Here is a 23,694-nt window from a genome sequence, read left to right as displayed (position 1 = left end):
TATTTATTAAGCGAACATTTGCAACTCAAATTTTGCTTCTGTGGGGGTCCCTGGAGCTAAATATTTTGAGATGGGGGGTCTGTGGCCAAATAGCTTACATAGCAATTTGGGGGTCCTGACCTTCACATGAAAAAGTTTGAGCACCACTGACATAGAAACATAGTTTTTTCAAAAAATAAAATAAAATAAATAAAAAATCTGAAGGATTTGAAATATTCAAAGAATTTTCACGATTTTTCAAAAATAGCAGTGAGCTTGCTGTGAGCTTGTATACAGTATCTGCTATTTTTCAATGGCACAAAATAATGCGTAATAATGTGTTCCCAGTCTAAATGGGTTAAACCCCCTTGGGGGGCGCTCTCCATTCCGACATGTCGCCACTCCGACAGTGACTTCTTATTGTCGGAGTGGCAACACTTCCATAGAGGTTAAGGTTAGGGTTAGGGTAAGGGATAGGGTTAGTGTCGGAATGGAGACATGTCGGAAAGGAGACATGTTGGAATGGAGAGATGCAGGGACGTGCTGGCCATTGGGAAATGTGGAACAACTCCCGAACGGCCGGTTCATTCCCGGCCTGTCCAGGCCGGCCATTAGGAAAAAAATAAAAATAAAATGTCGGTCTTCGTTCCATTTTGGGGGCTGGGCGGCCGACAAAGTAAATCGTCACTGTCGGACAGAAACCTCGTATCTCCAAGTTTCAAATGTATCAATTTTTTCGCAACTTCATCATACAAGGCCGTTGCACAAAAGTTGTGAAAACAGCAGATCTACAAGCACTAGTTTAAATCATTTTTAAAATGATAATTACAAAACAAACAGTTTTGGACATACAAGGTTTCCACCCGACAACGACGAAATATAACTCATGTACAGTAATTGGCCCACTGGCTTGTCACTTGTCATGATCTGAAATGGCAAATCTTTGAGTAGCAGCAGCGCTATGGAGAGAGATCTCTCTCTCTATAGCGCACAATGAGGGCCTCTCCAAGACTCCAACTCTTTTTCCCGGGCTGAATCAGGGGCCCAGCATGTCCCTGGAGAGATGCACTCAACCCCCTTCCCCCTATGAAGAACATTCATGGGGGGCCCGCAGTGAATCCTTGTACCCCGGGCCCAACATTTGGTGTGACACCCCTGTTAGTCAGACAGGGCTCGGGCCCTGCAGCAGGATCAACAGTGTTCTTGAGTTACGCTTAGTTTTCTTTTTCATACCGGAGGCAAACGGCTGTTAAACTGGTCTGCTAACGTTACTGGCTGGGAGGTCACTTCTCAGCCTTACTTGGCGTCTTACTGGTTATGTAACCTCTATCTCCTGTCTAACTTCAAGGAGCTTTTTTTTCACCCCATTCATACGACACGTAAACGTAATATTTAATGCTGCTTAGAAGCTTTTAAATGTATTTTACATTAATTCAACCTAATATGCTGTAGAAATGATACTTTTTTTTTTAAATGTTACTGTTTAGAAAACCTGTGGCTAAATGACAGTATGAATGAATCGCATTCATCCATGGACTCAGTCAGTTGTCCTGCATCGGTTTTGAACAAAATGCCTCAAATCATGAACACAGCGTGCAATCTTGGTGAAATTGGGCGTGCACGTTCCCACTAGGTAGAGGAAGAAATGCCACTTAAAATGTCTCAAATCAGCCTCATGGTGGCGCTATAAGGGCCATTTGTGTGGCCTGGTGGAGCGGAAGAGCACTGCTTTTATTTTTTTATTTATTTTTTTGTTGTTTTTATTACTTGCTATGTTTTAATTTGATATTCTTTATTTGTTTTCTTTGTGTTTGAAGTGCAGAATTGTGCTTTTTTTTTTTTTGACATATTCGAAATACATATGACTAAACTAAAGTAAACTAAACTCCCATGTTGTTGTCTTGTTGTCAGACTTGAAGAAGACCTTGGCCGTGTTGCTAGATAACATCATGCTGCGGCTGGGCAAGCTGGAGTCCAAGGTGGAGAACATCTACAACGGCACAGGGGGCAACCTGACCAACGGCTCCAGCACAGCCGTGCCCAGCGCCACCAACGCTGAGAAGGTCAACGTAGCCGGTGAGTCCCAGCTTTCACATGTGTATTACTAGTGTCATGAACAAGGGTAATTCATAACAAAAGAGGGAGTCCACACACACAAGTCAACATTAAGTTATATTTATTACTCTAAATTAAGTCAATAAAAGCAATAATCAAACAAACTAATGGTATGAGGTGTGAACAAGTCAGTAATCAGTCATGTCTGCAGTGTATGGATGTGTGGAGTGTGCTGTGTGCGTGTTGTATAGACGGTGCAAAAGACAAACTGCTGCTGTGGAGTGGAGAGATCAATCTAAAAGTCAGGCTGGTAGGAGAGCCTCTTTATACTCTCCAACCACACCCGCCCTCAGGTGTGCTCAATTGGCCTGACGGCCTGCTCCACTCTGCACCACTGAGGCTGGCTAGCCTGCAGAGAGGGGCAGGGCCGTCACACTAGCAGGGTTCCCACGGTCATGAAATTCCTGGAAATATTTTGAAATTAGAAAAATATTTTTCCAGTACTGGAAAAGTTTTGGAATTGATCAAGGGTCCTGGAAGGCCCTGGAAAATTGTCTTTGGTTATTGATTTTGTTAATACCTTTGTTAATACCAATGGTAGAAGTTCGGTCCTGACACTCCGCTGCCTCTAGTTGTCGCTGTACTATAGTAGCTACTTCCCCTTCCCATCAGTGAGTGAGGTCTCTCGAGAAAATGGCTGTGAACGACGAAACAGCAACATTAGAGCAGCGTCTTCAGCTTTTGAAGCTGATATATCGCATCGTATCGCAAAGATTCGCAATATATCATAATACTATTGCATCGTGACCCAAGTATCGTGATACGTATTGCATCGCGAGATTCTTGCCAACATCAAGGGAAAAGTAAAAAGTTGTTTGGTACGAGTGTGGATATTCATTGTCAGTTTTTGATTGTAGTTTAGAGAGACGGAGAAGGAGATGACACAGTCTGATTTTTGTTCTATATCTGAATAATCGCAACTGACCAACTGTTAGTATGGAATATCTATATATCTAATATTCTATGGTGACTTTCTGTTTTATGCTAATGTGTTATTTCACTTTAGTGAATTATTGCAGCACAATGGACATATTGTCGTAGGCTCATCATGTAATCTTCATACCACGTGTTTTGATGTACTGTAGCAAATTAAGACAATGTAAACGAAATAATTGTTATATACAGGCCCCTTCTTGTATATTATGCGATTGGATAATAATTTACCTTCACACAACTGTGTTTAATACATAAGAGAGTGAGATAGCAGTAAGTAAAGTAAGTAAGCCTTGCCGAGCCATGAGGACCATAGGACAGGAGCTTATCTCCTGTTTCTGTAGCGTGAGGCAGCTTGATGTACCAGTACACCCCCTGGACATGACGCTAGTTATGTCACAGGGACTAAAGTCTCTAACAGAGTCCAGGGTGAAGAGCTATTCACTTCACCGCGTTGTAGTTTCCTAGCTATCACCTAGGCTTTGTTATGTATTTTCAGGTGATAGCTAGAAAACTACACAGCGGTGAAGTGAATAGCTCTTCACCCTGGACTCTGATAGTGGCTTTACCCTCAATCCAACCCTTGAGTACCAAGCAGGGAGGCAATGGGTCCCATTTTTTGTGTCTTTGGTATAGGGATGGGACTGATAGAAATATTATTTGTAAACAACAACACCTTCTTATTCCCCTATGAGATACAATAATCCATCACAAAGCAATAAGACAATAGAGTGATTCAGAGTGAGAAATGGAATGTTTACTATGGAGAGAGAGAATTCAAGACGGGTACAGTACAGAAATAATGGTTCAATGGTTTGTGCTCTCTCTGACAAATTATGTTTTGACATGAGTTTAAGTATGGTCATTTCGTCAGTCAATGGATGACGTTTCAACAGTACATAGGATGTTTCTTGTCCACAAGTGGGTTCCATATACAGGTACGTGGCAAAGAGTTCATAGGTTGCTGAAGGGATGTCCTTCCAGGCTGAGCTGAACCAAAACAATTCTCATTGTTTTTGGTACAGGCTCCATGGCAGTAGATAAGGCTTCATTTCTACCAGACAGAAGCCTGGCCTTGTAAATGCTGCACATGGCATTATGGCTGTGCCTTAGGGTCAGGTGGTCAGTTGGTCATCAATATGAAATGATAAAAAGATGATATGAACCACAACAAAATACCTACCAGGGACGATAAGCGATATTATCGTTTATCGTGATAAAAAACACTCACAATAATCGTATCGTGGAGATTTAATATATCGTGATATCGTCCTCCGCCATGCACTGGGATCAATTCACCTTTTATTTGCCGAGCTGCATATCCAGTACCACTTAAACCCTCCATAATTGGTAAAAGGTACTTATAATATACGTACTTGATACAGTCTTTTTTTTCACTCTTTCAAATGTCTTGCGTGACGCGTTGTGAGCTTGTAGATCGGCTATTTTTTGGCAAATGTTCCATCCCAGGATAATGGATTTTGATTATCGCGATAATGTCGTAAATTGTGATTTCTTTTGTCACAATAATCGTGATATGACATTTTCATATCGTCCCATTCCTACTTTGATATGACCTGGCCTGACTCTAACCACAAGGCCACTGCGCTGGCGAGATAGCAGTAGGTGTTCTCAAACCACTGGTGCTCATGGAAGGGAATATTATTCAGAAAAGTATTGCAGTTTAGTTAAAGCTATACTGTGTAAGTTGCTCAACTAGTGGTCAGTAGCAGTAGAGCAAACCGCGGTCGCGTCTGCTTTTTTCGGCGTTTTTTTGCCGCGGACCGGGCATTCAGACCACCGCGTCCGCCTCGCCTCGCCGAGACCTATCCATAGAGGTCTTTCGTGTCCCTCTACGAGCCTCGGTTGGGGAGTTACATGCTAGACTCCTAGCCCAGTGTAAACACTGCAGTGTACTTCCTGAAGAGCTCAGCAGTGTATGATCTGGGCTTTGATTGGCCGGTAGGGAGACACGTGTACAGAATGATGCATATGACGTAATTTTGCCGGGAAAAACAGCCCCGGTCACGGCCACCAGGGCTCAGTAGAACACATATAAAGAAAAGGCTTTGGGAGCTGAAATTAACAGAGTGGGGGTTCTAAAACTTTAGCGATTTAATAGTTAGGACAATTTTAAGATATGTTTTATAAAAAAAGTTACATAGTATAACTTTAAGGTTTGGTTACCAAACACTTCTCTAAAAGTGTCACTTTTCACCATATTCACCATCGACCCACGGGCAATTTTTGCTGTGGTAATAGCTGTGAGAACATGGGGGGGGGGGAACTGACACTTTTAGAGATGTGTTCAGTAACAAACCCTATCCTATCCTATCACCAGTTGCATAAATTGTACTACCACCCATGTTGTGTAACATGAATACATTTGTGGCTGTTTCTATGTGGGCCACACCAAAAGGAGACTGTGAGCCAGTGGCTAAACACAGGTATGCCATTCATACTGTGAACTTTAAACGATCCTATGGCCAGACACCACATAAAGCCCAAAATGAGAGTAATACTAGAGTATACCCTCTAGTAGACTCTGGAAGGACTATGAAATCCTTGGCTGATTTTGCCGTTTTGTTTTGCAGTTCAGACGATCGGCGTAAACGCATGGCAATATTATTAATGCCGAACGGCTTCTAGAAAGTTAGATTGAAATAAGCCAGGGTGTTAATTAATATTAATTGTCAGCTAGAACAGAACGAAACCGCTTTTGACAGCAAGCATAATACATAATGATATGGGCTAGTCTGGTATTTTCTAGTCTTGAGATGAGCTCAGGAGGAATATTTCTTAAAATGTTTTTTTTTTTTAATCAAGACTTGTATCTTTGCCATTAAATTAATTGTAAGGACACATTGTACTGATCTCCACCATTCATTGGATATGAGTGTTGCAAAAAGTGGAATCATAATTGTATTCAAGTCAAGGCAGGGTCCGTTCTTTAAACATCCTAAGTAGCTCTTATTGAAGTAATCAGCTCTGATGCTAGAGGTGGGGACCAAATCAAGTGAAGAGAGTCAAGAGACGCATACTGAACTAGAAGCAGTGCTCTTCCGAGCACAGGTCTCCACCAGGAGACAATAACAACAATTTATTGCCTCCACCAGCCGAAGGCTGAGGGGAGAGTATGTTTTCGCCCCAGTCCGTGCGTCCGTGACGTCAACCATACTATGACGTCTATGGTGACGTCATGGACAAACTTTGGGGACGGACGGACGGACGCACGGACGGAGGGGAAAACATACTCTCCCCTCAGCCTTCGGCTGGTGGAGACAATTATGCCCTTAAAGGCACCAGTTAACGTAGTCTCAATGGGGGTTTTGACCTCGCGTCCTTCTTGTCTTTACTGGCTTGGCTTGATTGTAAATAATAATCAGTGGTATAACGATATTTCTTTTAAATTCCAGAGACACTTTCACTCTAAAAATCCTAAAAAATATGCTAGGTACTATATATTGTTGTTGCAATTATGGTATCTGATTGAGCACTGTTGACCGAAATGATTTATTAATTTATTTTATTTAACTATAGTTACTTTGTACACCATGAACAAAGTGCAAGCTTTAAAAAAAATCCTTACAAATATATTTTTCAAGCCTATAACATTACCTTGTATGCCTGGGCCTTCATCCTCCTTGGACATACATTAATTCATATAAGGTCTCCTGTTGACGCCTGTGTGACTCTTTTTATTAGTTTTCATTGATTTTCCTGCCAGCGTTCAGATGACGGAAGCCCTCCCCGAGGTGTTGGTTTTTCTTGGATGCGCGGGAGACGTGGACTCTGTCGTTTGCACAACATTAAGCAGTTTGAATGCAGAGCTTGTGCCGAGCTGTGATGTATTCACAATTGGATTAAGGCTGATTGAGTTAACCCCATAAGACCGGGTACGCGTTATTTTATGCTTTAACTATCGAAAAACAGCAGATATACAAGCTCGCAGCGCGGCACCGAGTGCCGCGCTGCGAGCTTGTAGATCTGCTATTTTTGAAAAATCGTGAAAATGTGTGCAAGTCTTTGAATGAATATTTTGACCTTATATCTGTCTTCTAAATCCTTCTAAGGTTTTTTGAAAAACCTGTGTTTCTATGTCAGTGGTGCTCAAACCCTTTCATGTCAAGGACCCCCAAAATGATATGAATTTGGCCACGGACACCCATCTCAAAATATTTTGTTCTAGAAACCTCCAAAAGCAACATTTTAGTTACAAGTGTTTGCTCTAAAAATACATAATATTCAAAGATTTGCACACATTTTCACGACTTTTCAAAAATAGCAGATGTGAGCTTGTATATCTGCTATTTTTCAATAGCTAAAGTAATAATCCAAGGCCTGATTGAGTTAAGCGATGCCGAGTCGCCACTGAGAGACAGAGAAGAGGCTCTGCCTCTGAAGGATCTAATTATGACGACTGCTGTGTTGCGATGCATTATGCAAACATTGCACATTGCCTATGTTGATCAGAGAGCTCCCTTATTTAGAGTGCATTAGGCACAAGTCATACAGTAAGCAATAGGCATACATTGTAATCCAGCTAATTTCATAGCAGTAAGGTCTTGTTAGTTTTATGTGCTTGGTACTGCTATTGTCTTTTATTTTTGGGGGCTCAGTCCCACCATGTGGAACATCAGAGAAGAGGAACTGTTCAGCCACTATTGGGCCCTATAGTCCATATATAGATATTTAGATCTACCTCCATCTGTGACATTATGTCACTGGACATGCATGTTCTTTTTACTTCAGCGGCTCCAACGCAAACCCTCGAGCCACAAGCACACTTGGAGCCCAAAAATTGGGGTCAAGCCTGACAAAGCACTGTCCAGATCTGTGTTGACAGTTCAGCAAAAGGCCCCATGCAAGCCGCTCCAAAATATTCACTGGGGCACGTCTCCTCCCGTGGCGTCAGTTCAGAAAAAGCTAAGGTATGGCAACGTGACTGGTGTCTTGCACGCGCGCCTTTGCGCACGTGCAAGACACCAGTCATGTTGCCATACCTTAAGCAACAGGCATGATACATTTATTTTAAGAAGTACATTCTATTTCCCCCCCGTTTCTACGGTTTATTGGGCTGGATATGGCAGCCTGGAACGGTTGTTCATAATGCATTGCACCTGTGCAGCTGACCTACGGAACCTGGGAATATACCATTTTGTCAAGATGGGGAGAATAAAAGTGTGGAGAATATAATTATAATACCTTTGTTAAATTCTGCATTTGTAGTTATTCTACTGTAATTTAACAACATAATAACCAGAACAGATAGACAAAGAGACATTCATGGATTTATATTTAAAAGTAACGTTTATTTTCACCCCCCATGGACCCAGGGTATGGCAGCTGCATACCCCTGCCATACCCAATTTGACGCCCCTGGTCTCCTCCCGTCCAGGACTGCTTGGCAGGCAGCCTCCCCTCTCTCCACTGGCCACAGCAGTCCCAGCTTCTCTCTGGGCTGGAAAGCAATTACACAGATAGGGATCTGGACAGTGGAGGGAACATGCCTGCCTTTCACAGAGCTTTGCTATCACCATCAGATCAGATCAGAGCAGCAGCAGCAGTTCACCGGGACTGCAGAGTTTTCTGTCTCAATCTGAAATCTGTCAGCCCAGGAAGGACTCTTATTAAAGTCCTCAGGCTACCACACCTGAGCCAAATATTATTCATTAGTATATTAGCTGTGCTGGAAACTGCTTTGGGAAGGGCTACCTAGATACTCTTTCAGTATTATCTTTTGATCATCTCTCTCACAATCGGCCAATCTTTGCGGGACAGTTAATGAAATTAATTAATTAAACAAATACATCTATCGATATTTTGAGGATGACTATTGGTGTTTTTTTGTTTCTAAGTAATCAGTAATGCCTACTAGTGTGTGTAAAGTTAAATAACTACTCTAGGATCAGAAAACCACATCACTTTTACTGTAACGCAGTCTTTAAAAATGAATGATGATATCCAAAATCCCGATGATATAGTCGCTCATAGCACAATATCGCTTTCGATTTGCAGGCAAATAAAGTGACAAAAGTTTCGACGTCGATGCATCTTCTTCAGGTCATCTGACGAGTAATATTGATATATTGCCCAGTCCTAGGAGTTGGGAGTTTTGGGATGGGAATGGGAATAAATAATCCAGTATTAGATGCCGTGGAGGAGCCCACAGTGGGGCTTGTTTGTGTCCCAGCAGCATGTGATGTGCCAGCAGCAGCTCTGCAGACTCCTCTCTCTCTCCCACTCACTAATATGGTTGCGTTGGGGATATTTTGAAAGAAAACATTAATTAATTATCCTTGAAAGCGGGATATTTTGAAAGAAAACAATTAATTAATTATCCTTGAAAGCTGTTGAGGGGGGGGGGGGGGGGTGTAGCTGGCCACCATGAGTCCTATCTGTTATTGCAGCACTGAGTGTTACTTTCGCATCATGACCAAGTGACAAACCAAAAGGAGCCTTTATGAAACTGTGCATTTAGATAAAGTAGAAATGCAGAATGACAACAAGCGCGTGTGCGTGCGTGCGTGCGTGCGTGCGTGCGTGCGTGCGTGCGTGCGTGTGCGTGCGTGCGGCAGCACAACTCAGCCATAGAAGGGTTGGGGTTAGCAGCAATAGAAGGGTTGGGGTTAGCAGCAATAGAAGGGTTGGGGTTAGCAGCAATAGAAGGGTTGGGGTTAGCAGCAATAGAAGGGTTGGGGTTAGCAGCAATAGAAGGGTTGGGGTTAGCAGCAATAGAAGGGTTGGGGTTAGCAGCAATAGAAGGGTTGGGGTTAGCAGCAATAGAAGGGTTGGGGTTAGCAGCAATAGAAGGGTTGGGGTTAGCAGCAATAGAAGGGTTGGGGTTAGCAGCAATAGAAGGGTTGGGGTTAGCAGCAATAGAAGGGTTGGGGTTAGCAGCAATAGAAGGGTTGGGGTTAGCAGCAATAGAAGGGTTGGGGTTAGCAGCAATAGAAGGGTTGGGGTTAGCAGCAATAGAAGGGTTGGGGTTAGCAGCAATAGAAGGGTTGGGTTTAGCAGCAATTTCCCAGTGGCTGCAAATAGTTCCTCTCAAGCATTCTCTAGATAGCCAGCAGGTATTGTTTCATCGCCCACAGCTGTGAACTTTGTGTGAGACTTGTGTAAAAATACCACAGCTTTCAGGTTCTCCTGATGTGCGGGCAAAGACCACTGTATCATGCACGGGAGGAAAAAGACCTTTACTTTGCTTAAGGCTGGTTGTCAAACTGACAGAGCACCTCTCTTAAACACCTCAAGGCAAACTGACACGTTCCTTTTCTTTTACTGTCCGGTTAATGTCAAAGCTTTGTCTGTTCCCGTTAGTCCAGTTGAAAGGTTACCAATTCCCTTCCAGCAGAGGAGAAGCCGCTTTTATTTCTAAAACAATGTTCACTTTATTTGACAGGATAGTGACAAATGACGAGAGAGAGGTGATAAGCGGCAAGGATCACGGGGGAGTTAAAACACTTGACATTGTAGTTGTAGCATTTATGCAGGACAGACGCCAACTGGCTGATCTACTGACTCCTTTTGGAAGGCTATTTTCAGGCCCTTTTTCTGATTTGCCCAAAAGTACAGTCCAGAGAGAATGGGATGGGAGAAGAGGGAGTTCAGCTGTGGGCCGTGCGCTAGATTTGAAGCCATTGTTTCACCAGGTTCACCTCAGTGACAACTTCAGTACTATAGTTTTATCTTTGTTCAGACGACTCAAGTACGCCTTTCTCTGTGTCTCACGACTGGTTTCGACTCTGCTCTGGGATTCGTTTCAAGTTCTACGTGTTTAGCTGTTTCTCATGAACGTTGGTTTAAAACGGATGCTATGTGAAATGACTTGAAGATACACATGGAACCTACAGCGTTGAACGTAGGATTATCTAGGCTGGTTGATGATTAGCGGAGGGGAAGATGAGATGAGAGTTGTTCCCAAGTCTGCTTTTATCTGGCTTCGTTTTCCCTGATGCACATACAAGCAACAGCGACATTAGAGACAATACCGTTTTCTCTCTCTCTCTCTCTCTTCTCTCTCTCTCTCTCTCTCTCTCTCTCTCTCTCTCTCTCTCTCTTCTCTCTCTCTCTCTCTCTCTCTCTCTCTCTCTCTCTCTCTTTTGGAGCTGTGTGAAACACAGGCTCCCTATACGTGGCTGTGTGGGTCTGTGTGTGTGTCTGTGTGTCTGTGTGTATGTAGCCTGACTTCGGCGCGTAACTAGTGCCGCACCATTTACGCCACTCGCGCAATATATACATCAAAATGTGCGGCTCGGCCTGGAATGGTGTTCTATTACCTTTCGTTCCGATCCGCCTTACCATGCCGACGTAATCGGCAAAAAACGACGCTTAATTGTCCCCATTGACTTATAATGGGACAATGCAAGAAATCACTTTCAAGTATTTTTCTCTCGTAAACCATAGGAGCTACAGTTTCAAACCTCGGAGAGGAGATTCATAATGATTTTAAGAATGAATCGAAAAATAATTACATCACTCGGCCTCATGGTGGCGCTATAACGGCCCACTTTACGTTTTGCCCCGTAACTCTTGAACCGTGGATCGGAAAATTAAAATTCTTTTTTCCCTGGATTCCTTGGGTCAAGACGCATCTCCCCATATAGGCCACGCCCATTTGCGCCAGGATAGATTTTCCGCCATCTTGAATTTTCTCCAAAACACACTTTTTGCTCCTTTTCCTACATATTTTCTTCAAATGTCACAAAAATCGGTACACATGATCTACACACACACACACACACACACACACACACACACACACACACACACACACACACACACACACACACACACACCACACAGCTCCACTTCACACGGGTGTGATTTTTATTAGATTTTTTGGAGCGGTGAAAGCGCTCCCAATAGAGAGGTATGTCCGTGGCTGGCTGGCTGGCTGGCTGGCTGGCTGGCTATGTGGCTGGCTGGCTGGCTGGGTATGTCTGTAGCCTGGCAATACCTTGAGTGGCCACACAAGTTAAAGGAGGGGCGCTGTTGTGCAGGCACAAACACACACACACACACACACACACACACACACACACACACACACACACACACACACACACACACACACACACACACAGATTCACCGCTCCACTTCGAACCGAGGTTTGATTTTTTTTCATGAATGAATGCCCTATTTTATTCTTTTTCATATTACAGCGTATAAGAATGCATTACACGTTGTGATCTTTTAGATCAGCTATTGCGCACAGATGCTTCCCGTTCTCCTGCAAAGTGCTGCCCTTTCTTCTGTACCCTTTCTTCACTCTCCTTGTACCCTTCTCAACACCGGTGACATGTCATTAGGTTGAACACCCTTTAGATTGTCCACCAAACTCTTAACCCAAACCCTAATCCTAACCTCAGTAAAACTATGCCTAACTCTAACCCTAACCCTAAACTTAACCTCAGTAACCGTGACGCGGGTGATTATCTAACCTGCCAACGCCTGCGGGTGATTATCTAACCTGCCGACGCTGTTCGACCCAACGGGAGTTCGACCTATGGGGCAGTCCCCCTCAACACCTCCTCTTTTCTGCGGGTGATTATCTAACCTGCCGACGCTGTTCGACCCAACGGGAGTTCGACCTATGGGGCAGTCCCCCTCAACACCTCCTCTTTTGATTGATGCTAGTGACTGACCAGGATTTGGATGCTATGCAGACATGGTCAGCACCTGTTCTCATTAGGGATGTCCCGATACCACTTTTTTGCTGATCAAGTACGAGTACTTAATTTGAGTATTGCCAATACCAAATACCTGTTGTCATGCCTAGATTGAGAGAAGGTGAAAACACTGACTGTTCACAAAACTATGTCTTAGGACTTTTGATATGTTGTTACCAACATATATTATGAACCAAAATGGTATCTGGCGCTGCCATGAGCAATATCGGACGAGTACAGCAAAATAGGCTGGTATCGGTACCGATACTGCGAGTACCGATACCGCATCCCTAGTTCTCAAGTCTTTCTTTTCTCAGATTTTCTCTACCACAAATGTTATGTGATTTAGACAGCATGTTTCTGGACAGACGCTGCTGTATGTTCATTGTTTTTACCTGGGATCCTAGTTTCTTGAGGCACTACACTGTTCACTCTGCATTCTGTTTATGCGATTTATTGCCTTGTTTATTGTAAGTCACCCTGGATAAGAGTGTCTGCTAAATGTCAAAATTGGAAATTGTATCTACCTCAAGGATCAGTACGTCTCTCTGATCTTGGTTTACAAGCAAACTAAAAAAACACACATCAGGGGTGTTATAGATATAGAATATAGGTCAGGACTTCTGGTAAACCATTCAGTATTTGTACTGACATACTGTACATGACATGGTGAAACTTCCACCAGGTCAATGATATGCCTGTGCAATGCAGTCATTTACACATGTAATCCTTTTCACACACACACACACACACACACACACACACACACACACACACACACATGCATGCACACATACGCGCACCACACATGCTCGCACGCAGACTACGCACACGTTCATGCTCATAGCTCATCATGCCAATGTTAAAGATAGCAGTTTGGCTCATGCTGATGTTAAAGATACCTTCCCTTGGTTAAATGCTATATTCATCCGCAACAGCAATGCTAGCCTGCTGAATTGTAGCATCTGGCATTTTTCGTCTTGCTTTTTTCTGTTCCGTTTGTTTTATTGAGACACAGTCTGCTCTCCCTGCTAATGGAGGGACCTGTCTGCTGCTACGAGCGTCCGTTCCTCTCTCTCTCTCTGTCCCCCCCTCTCCCCCTCTCTCTCTCTCTCTGTCATCGATCCCTTTGCGGCTGTCCCAGGCCAGCGCTGCCTGAAGGATGAGAGATCCTCAAAGGCCTCAATGTCACCGAAGGACGGAGGAAGGCAAGGACGCGGGGACTCGATCATGTATCACAGAGCACAGAGCCAGAATAGCACCGGGTGCTGCCGAGCTCAGTTTCCACCTCCTCCTCCTCCTCCCTCCACCGGTGCCCCCTCCTCTATGCCGCAGGGCTGCCGGCACAAAGCCTCTGCAAGTAGAACAATGGAGCAGTCCCACTTCAAACGGTTCCAATACGCAACTCTCCTGCTTTTCCAGTCTCTTTTCAGTGATCGTATACCGTATATATCAGGGGTCTTCAACGTTGTTTTCAGGCCAAGGACCCCTTGATTGAGAGAGAGATGAAGCAGGGAGTAGGGACCCCCACAACCTTTTCATAGAATCCATATAGTTTAATCGTTTGAAAGCACAATCATCATCAGTGTATTTTGGATTCATGTCAATTTGTGTTTTCAGATATTTTAACCACTTGAGCCGTCCTTACCTAATAAACTTGACCTTTCACTCTGTACATAGCTCTGTACTGCTCCTTTTCCCCTCTACACCAAACCTCTACACCGAAAATAGCCGATCTACAAGCTAACAACGCCTCGCAGCGCGAGGCGTTGTTAGCTTGTAGATCTGCTATTTTTGGCTATAGTTCTCAGAATATGGACACTAGGGTTCAAGTTATTTTTTTTTTGTCATTCAAATATTTTTATTTTTTTTAAACGTATATATTTTAAAAGTATATAAACATCAACAAATATATATATGTATTGTGGAGACTGAACCCAAACCAAGGCACAAGAGAGCAAAGACAGTGTTGCCTACTCGGGCATTTATTGAACAGTTCTTATTTTACAACAGCATTGTAATGCAACGTAGCATGAATGAACAACATAAATGTGAATAACTGAAATTGTCTTTTAATAAATCAACACAAGGTTTTCCCTGGACGGGGCTGTCGTTTCTCCTCTTCGTGGGGCGGCCAGGGGGGTAGGTAAGAGTTACTTTAAAGGGGTTTCCCTCCACAGGAAACAGGCGAGTATAATTCCATTGTATAGTCTCTCTTCCCCACAGGCGCTAGGTGAGTATAGTTCCTCTCTACAGGTGACAGGTAAAGTATTTCTTTCCCATAGGTAATAGGTGAGTATAGTTCTTTTCCACAGGTGACAGGTAATAAGTGAGTATAGTTCTTTTCCACAGGTGACAGGTAATAGGTGAGTAGGTGCCCGCTCTTTACACAAATCCGTCTAATTCTCTATCTTCTAAATAAAATGAACACGGGGTATAATGGGCCTGGGGCCAGAGAATTTCCGGATACTAGTAAGGTTTTAAGGGAAGTGAGATATACTCAACAAAATAGGAATAGGGGTGGCTCGCTGGGGGTCCGGAAGGTAAGGCTGTGGTCTCCTTTTCCAGGTCCTTCTCCTCAGCTCGCCGAGTACACACTCTCCAGTGATAGGTACACACTCCACAGTGAGTCAGGTTTGCGCTCCTCATTGATCCAGGTACACACTCCTCAGTGTCAGTCCGCTCCCAGTCCATGCCTAGAAGTAATGAGTAGAAGGAACATTACTATAATGCACTTTACACAGTAACATGCGGTGGAGAGGGAAATATGGTGGCTCTTACCGCCTGTCTGCCCATGATCAGCTTGTCAGAGACTCCCAGCACAGACTGAAGGGGAGAGCGAGCTCAGTACTTATGCACCCCTGTGTTGGGTGGGGCCCACAGGTGCATACGCTTGTGCCTGATGAAGCGTGTGGGCCGGCAGGTAACGCCCGTCAATCACTTGGCCCACACAGTGTGTTGGTCTGCTAGGGCTTGCTCTCCCATCCAGGGTGCGCTTCTTTGACATGCAGGGCCTACCTGGCGGGCGGTGTCCGAACGAACCACCACACATCCCCCCCCTTAAGTTTGCTACTGGTTCGCAAACTTGCGCGCTCTTCCTCATAGAGCCTGGACAGGGCATCGGCATGGGGAATATCCTTCCCTGGTTTATGCTCCACCTCAAAGTTGTAATCCTGCAACTCCAGAAACCAACGTGTTATTCTCTTATTAGTGTCCTTACTTTTAGCCATCCATTTCAATGGTGCGTGGTCCGTTATGAGAGTGAAACGCCTTCCCCACAAATAATAGCGTAGGTGGTGTATGGCCCACTTAATAGCAAGAGCCTCTTTCTCTATCGTTGCATAATTAAGTTCATGCTTTAAGAGCTTTCTGCTAATGAAGACTATTGGGTGCTCTTCGTCATCAATGACTTGCGAGAGCACGGCCCCGAGGCCTGTGTTCGAGGCGTCGGTGTGGAGTAGAAAATTCTTACCGAAGTCCGGGGTTTTTAGGACCGGCTCATCGCAGAGCTTCAGTTTGAGGCCTCGGAACACGGCCTCGGTCTCCTCTGTCCAGCGCAGCATATTGGGCCGACTTTGTCGGGTCATCTCGTACAAGGGAGCTGCAAGGGTAGCATAGTTATTTATGAACTTGTTATAGTAGGACATGATTCCCAAGAATGACTTTAACTGCTTCTTGCTGACGGGTTTGGGCCAATCGCGTATACGCTCCACTTTGCGTAATTGGGGTTTTACGCACCCGCGCCCAATAGTGAAACCCAAATAGTCGGCCTCATACAGACCTATTCGGCACTTCTTGGCGTTGGCGGTCAGACCCGCTCGTCGGAGAGCTCCCAGGACTGCTTCGATGTGATGGAGGTGATTCTCCCAGGTGCTGCTGTGGATCACAATGTCATCTAAATATGCGGCGGCATAGAGATGATGGGGCCTTAATACTCGGTCCATGAGTCTCTGAAATGTTGCGGGGGCACCGTGTACCCCGAACGGTAAGACAGTATATTGGAACAGCCCTTCAGGGGTAGAGAAGGCTGTTTTCTCTTTGGTTTCTTTTGTAAGGGGCACTTGCCAATAGCCTTTTGTCAAATCGAGGGTGCTTACAAATCGAGCGGGGCCCAGCCGCTCGATTAATTCATCTACCCGGGGCATGGGGTAAGCATCAAAATTTGAAATCTCATTTAATTTACGGAAATCATTGCAGAACCGGATTGTGCCGTCCGGCTTGGGGACCAGCACAATGGGACTCGACCAGGCACTGTGTGACTCCTCTATAATTCCCAGTTGTAGCATATTTGTTACCTCCTCTTTTACGGCTCCTCGCCGGGCCTCTGGGATACGGTACGGACGTTGTCTCACTATTTTCCCCGGGGTTGTTTGGATGTCGTGCGCAATAGCGTGGGTACGGCCCGGCAGTTCTGAGAACCGGTCCGCATTCCTGCTCAGAAGCTCACGTATATCTTGCGCCTGAGCTGGGGACAGTTCCTCTCCAATAGGGACTGGAGGCGGGTTCTGAGAGGAGAGAGTGGTTAGTAGGGCCGGGAGAGCGACAGGAGGCACAACGTGCCACTTTTTCAGCAGATTAATATGGTAAATTTGCATAGTTTTCCGCCGCCCTATTTGGCGCACGCGGTAGTTGACCGGGCCCAGTTTCTCCATAATTTCGTATGGCCCTTGCCATTTTGCGAGAAATTTACATTCGCTCGTGGGAATGAGCACCAGCACTTTTTCGCCCACCTCAAAGCTCCGCAGCGTGGCGCCTCGGTTGTACACCCTGCACTGGGCGCGCTGCGCTTGTTCCATGTGTTCACGAACGAGCGGCCAGATCTTCTTGGCTCTCTCCTGTAATTGTTCAACATGGTCAATGACAGAACGATGTGGGGAAGGTTGGCTTTCCCAGGTTTCCTTTGCTATATCCAACAGCCCCCGTGGCTGCCGTCCATATAGCAATTCAAACGGGGAGTACCCCGTAGACGCTTGAGGCACCTCCCGTATGGCGAACAACACCAGCGGAATCAAGCGATCCCAATCTTTGCCATCTATATCTATCAACTTTTTTAACATCTGCTTTAAACTTTTATTAAAGCGTTCCACTAATCCGTCCGATTGCGGGTGAAAGATAGAGGTCTTTATTTTATCTATTTTAAGCCATTTATAGAGTTCGGTGATGACGCGAGACATGAAACATGTGCCTTGATCCGATAAAATGGCATCGGCTATTCCGACCCGGCTGAATAGCATGAAGAGCTCGTGTGCCACTGCTCTGGCTGTAGCGGCTCTCAGGGGTATTGCCTCGGGGTACCGAGTTGCATAGTCTAGTATTACCAATATATATTTGTGTCCCCGAGCCGATTTGGGGAGGGGGCCGACTATATCCATACCAATGCGGCTGAATGGGGTGGAAATGATAGGCATAGGTATGAGAGGGTTACGTTGGAAAGGACGGGGTGCGGTGAGCTGGCATACACCGCAGCCTTTGCAGAAGTCCTCTACTGCTCGTTTTATGCCTGGCCAATAAAACCGTGCATTGATGCGATCGGTGGTTTTCTTCACGCCCAGGTGCGCCCCCAGCTGGTGCGTGTGGGCCAAATACAATACTCTGGTGACATATTCCTTTGGCACGAGCAGCTGTTCTATCACGTCCCCAGTGTTGTTCCGCCACCCTCTATACAGTAAATCCCTCCGCACAAAGAAATAGGGGGAAATTAATTCACTCACCCCTTCACATAGTTTCCCATCAATCGCGCTGACGTTCCTCCGAGCATTTTCCAGGTTCGGATCGTTCCACTGTTGTGTGGCGAAGTCCCCTCTGAGCGGAGAGCTCTCATCCTCCTCTTCGGGGAAGTCAGGCCACGCCACCGGCTCTGGCTCTTCTGACGAGGTGCCCCGCGGCGCATCTCCCTGCAGCTCCTCGTCTGGAGAGGGTTCGCTCTCTGGTCCCTCTGAGTCGGCGCGGAAGACCGGGCACGCGGGCAATGAGTTCCTCCAACGGGGGCCCGGCCGGATCTTTCTTCTTCGCCGTGGCCGCGGCGGTCCTCTGCCCCCCGGGTTCCAATGTCTCTCAAACAGCACACAGTCCGTGCCGATGAGCAGTGGGACCGGTAGGTTAGGTACAATTCCAGCTTCCACTTCGACATCTCCTTTGGTGGATTGGACGCGTATCAGCGTCGTTGGGTAGGAGCGCACATCCCCATGCACACAGCTGACCGGCATACGGCTGGAGGTGGGACGCCCGGCATGCTCAGCGTGTACCAGCGTGACGACGCTCCCCGAGTCGAGAAGAGCCTGGGTGTCCACTCCGTCAATTCTCACCGGCAGGTTGGAGTGGCGCCGCCGCTGGCTCCCGGAGTGAAGGCAGGGGCGTCGGCCGTCGGAGGCGGCGGTGGCGGATGGCATGGATACGTCCCGGTCTCGGTCCGGGCAGGACCATGCGATATGATCCGCTTTCCCGCAGACGTAGCACCGGCGTGATGTCTGCGGTTGGCTTCGGGCAGTCCGCTCTGTGGCGGCTCGTCTCGTAGTAGTAGGCGACAGGGGAGTAGCCGGAGGCCGCGAGCGGTCCCGGTTGTAACGTGCCTCCCCCATCCCTCTGGGAATCTCTGACTTTGTGCTTCTCATCATCTCTGTACTCACTTGGTGATTTTCCAGGAGCGCAACCAGGGCCTCCACGGAATTTGGGCTCACCTGTGAGGCATAGCGGCGGGCATCAGGCGGCAGGGAACGTATACATTTGTCTATGACAATTCTCTCAATCAGTGGCGGGTCACCGGCCGTAGTCAGCCACCCATGAGTTAGGCGGAGGAGAGCGGCTATTTGGGGCCGAGGCGGCAGCGCCGCTTGCATGTTCCACCCATGGAAGCGCTGGGCTCGGGCCGGCATACTATAACCTTGACTAGCCAAGATAGCTGCTTTCAGGCGCCTATATTCACGGGCCTCTGCCAGGGGTAGGTCACGGCACACACGTTGGGCTTCTCCTGAGAGGAAAGGAGCGATGATGCTGCCCCAGTCGGGGACGGGCCATCGTTCCCGGGCAGCGGTGCGCTCGAACACCTCCAGGAAGGCTTCAATATCATCATCGGGGGACAGTTTCGTTAACACTTCTCCAGGCGAACGTGTGGGATTAACGTTTTGGTCAATTTGGATTTTCTCTATTAATTTAGTCACCGCTTGCTGTAATTCGGCCTGGCTCTGTAACAGAGCGTCTAGGGCCGGTGTGGTTGTCATATTGCGTCTAGGTGAGGTTCAGTACCCGTATTCTGCACACCATGTGTGGAGACTGAACCCAAACCAAGGCACAAGAGAGCAAAGACAGTGTTGCCAACTCGGGCATTTATTGAACAGTTCTTATTTTACAACAGCATTGTAATGCAACGTAGCATGAATGAACAACATAAATGTGAATAACTGAAATTGTCTTTTAATAAATCAACACAAGGTTTTCCCTGGACGGGGCTGTCGTTTCTCCTCTTCGTGGGGCGGCCAGGGGGGTAGGTAAGAGTTACTTTAAAGGGGTTTCCCTCCACAGGAAACAGGCGAGTATAATTCCATTGTATAGTCTCTCTTCCCCACAGGCGCTAGGTGAGTATAGTTCCTCTCTACAGGTGACAGGTAAAGTATTTCTTTCCCATAGGTAATAGGTGAGTATAGTTCTTTTCCACAGGTGACAGGTAATAAGTGAGTATAGTTCTTTTCCACAGGTGACAGGTAATAGGTGAGTAGGTGCCCGCTCTTTACACAAATCCGTCTAATTCTCTATCTTCTAAATAAAATGAACACAGGGTATAATGGGCCTGGGGCCAGAGAATTTCCGGATACTAGTAAGGTTTTAAGGGAAGTGAGATATACTCAACAAAATAGGAATAGGGGTGGCTCGCTGGGGGTCCGGAAGGTAAGGCTGTGGTCTCCTTTTCCAGGTCCTTCTCCTCAGCTCGCCGAGTACACACTCTCCAGTGATAGGTACACACTCCACAGTGAGTCAGGTTTGCGCTCCTCATTGATCCAGGTACACACTCCTCAGTGTCAGTCCGCTCCCAGTCCATGCCTAGAAGTAATGAGTAGAAGGAACATTACTATAATGCACTTTACACAGTAACATGCGGTGGAGAGGGAAATATGGTGGCTCTTACCGCCTGTCTGCCCATGATCAGCTTGTCAGAGACTCCCAGCACAGACTGAAGGGGAGAGCGAGCTCAGTACTTATGCACCCCTGTGTTGGGTGGGGCCCACAGGTGCATACGCTTGTGCCTGATGAAGCGTGTGGGCCGGCAGGTAACGCCCGTCAATCACTTGGCCCACACAGTGTGTTGGTCTGCTAGGGCTCGCTCTCCCATCCAGGGTGCGCTTCTTTGACATGCAGGGCCTACCTGGCGGGCGGTGTCCGAACGAACCACCACAGTATAAATAAAATATCAACACAAATACACATATAAGAAAAACAAAAAACTAAAGAAAACAACGGCAGTCGAGCTAAGCTAATCGGACAACACCCCTTCAATTCTTAAATAAACATCAGTAGTGATTGTGTACATCGTAATGCATACGTAATAGTTCTATACTAAATGGACCCTCCCCTAAACAATGTACCTCCCGGCAAACCCTTGATATACAAAAAGAAATAATCCCACATTAAATGGAATTTGCCTTTAACATCGTTCTTTCTGGCGATCATATACTCATATGATGCAGTCTCAGTCATTAGTTTAGTCCAGTCTGTGAGCCCTGGCGTGACAGAGCTCTTCCAATTTCTCAGAATGATCCTTGATGGGTTCAAGTTGTTAATATAAAAAGGTTTGGAAGATTTGGAGGACACCCTGTCGTATCTCTGAGGACCCCCTAGGGGTCCCGGGCCCCCTGTTGAAGACCCCTGCCGTATATTATACAGTTATACAGTTTATATTAGAATAAATTAATAAGCTCTATTCTTTTCTCTTTTTCTTTTTTCTTTCCTTTAATTATGCTGAAACAGAAAATGTGTTACTCTGATAAAACATGTCCATTATGTAACACTTGATAATCTGTGGGCAATAAAACATATTTGACAAAGAAAAAAGAATAAATTAATAAAACGAATGCAGCCTATGTATTTATATATTTTGAATAAAGGTTGCCATGCCATATGCGTCGATGTGAGCAAGCACTGTGAAGTGAAAGTCCTTGCACATAGAAAATGCATTTGGCCGCTGAAAATCGATGCGCCGATGCTGTGTCAGACTCCGACAGTAGGGCTGAAATCAACATTTCACACATTGCACCACAGTGCTAAAACAGACAAACTGTTCTTTATGGGCGGCTGTAAAGTACGAGGGCCGCAATCATTTTTATGGACCAGTTACAGTACATTTGCGAGTGACATGCAACCAAACTTCAATTTCTTGGTTGTTTGCACGCACGCGCTTGCACACACACACACACACACACACACACACACACACACACACACACACACACACACACACACACATGCGCGTACATGAACGTGCACTCCGATGTAAGGGTGGTATGGGCGATATGGTGATAATTATCGGTGAGACGATACAATGTCTCCATGATAAGCCTTTTCAGAGGTATCGTATGTGTCGTGATACAATTGAGGGAGCCTTGTAAAAAAATCCTGTTTAATCGTTAATACAGAGATTCATTGCAGAATTCAATTTAAACCTGCATTTTGGTCTAAGTCAGTAGTTCTCAAACTTTAAAATGTCAAGGTCTCCACTTAACTCTGACAGTATACAAATTAAACATTTGGTTTAATTTGTATACTGTCAGAGTTACATACTTGTAAAGTTCAATTTAGACCTCTAAAAAGGAACCCAGAGAGTCTAGGTTTTGTCAAGTAACTTGAAAAATAACCCTAAAAACCTACATGAAAAAGAATCGTGATAAAATCTTGTATCGTGATACAGCTTGGGAAAATATTGTGATATTGTATTTTTCCATATCGCCCACCACTACTCCGATGATAGCAGATGTGTAACACAGAGAACTATAATAATCTGGTAATTAGCCTAATGATTTATCTGTTATTGCTGCTAGTATCACAACAGTTTTCACTCGGTCACTCACCATCTCTTTAATCACAACTTAGCCTCGGAAACCCAGGCTTATTTTGGCGATCGGAAGAAAAATAATCCTGGGAAAGCCCCCCTATAACTGTGCTGGTTCATGACATTCTAATTGTATAAATAAATGTAGCCGTTCAGATATCTTATTTTACATCAGTATTGTTCATGTGAACTGGTTTGTTTAGGCTTATCCATTATAATTATAGAATCGCTATGATTTATCACTCGTTTTCCACGGCGGATCACTTCCTCATTTGCTCAAAGCGGACAGCAGCAGGAGTCCTGTCACCCTCCACGTCATTTCGAGACGTCGGAAGACCCGGCGAGATCCGCCGGGCGGCATAGAATGTGCCACAATAGGTTAGACTAATCACAACTATAAGCCGAAGCAACTAAAGGGAAATTATTAAATACGGTCAAAATCTGTCTCTACGAGACATGATACAGCATTACAATGTTAGGCCGTGCTGTACTCTAGAACAGTGGTTCTCAACCTGTGGGTCCCCAAATTATTTTGGGGACCTGACGGTCGCTTATCTCCCGTTTAGGGAGTCTTACTGGTTAACTTAATGTGCACATTGTTTTCTCATTCAACAGTAAACACACCAACATAAAGTTCAAGTTATAGAGGGTATCTGCACATTTCTAAAGTGACAATTTCAGGACTTTTTAAATACCTTTACAATCACAAATCAAACATTGGCCTAATTGTCAAATATTAGAGGCTGAAATTGTGAAAATAGGCGATCTACATTCTCACAACGCCTCAGCGTTTATGAACATGATCTGCTATTTTCACAATAGAACTGTGTTATACAAAATATAATGCCTTAACTCTTAGTGCTCCCTAGTTAAAATATGTTTATTTTGGGGGTCGCGGCCTGAAAATGTTGAGAACCACGGCTGTAGAAACCCATCATATATATTACTGTACACAG

The 23,694-nt window shown here is 45.4% G+C and overlaps 1 protein-coding gene across 1 annotated transcript in view; it reads left to right on the top strand.

Annotated features, from left to right (window-relative positions):
- The window catches only part of mgat5 (alpha-1,6-mannosylglycoprotein 6-beta-N-acetylglucosaminyltransferase), a gene marked incomplete at both ends in the record, with an annotated part of 195,562 nt that overhangs the window by 18,429 nt on the left and 153,439 nt on the right, over positions 1 to 23,694 (top strand). The window contains one exon of the mRNA XM_080720798.1: positions 1,891 to 2,055. Coding sequence (XP_080576924.1) covers positions 1,891 to 2,055 — 165 coding nt within the window. The remainder of the gene's footprint in view (positions 1 to 1,890; positions 2,056 to 23,694) is intronic.

This window comes from Nannobrachium achirus (genome assembly GCF_963921795.1).
Source record: "Nannobrachium achirus genome assembly, chromosome: 24".
Lineage (NCBI taxonomy): Eukaryota > Metazoa > Chordata > Actinopteri > Myctophiformes > Myctophidae > Nannobrachium > Nannobrachium achirus.
Note: the sequence above shows the minus strand (reverse complement) of the source record. Positions and strands in the feature narration are given on the sequence as shown.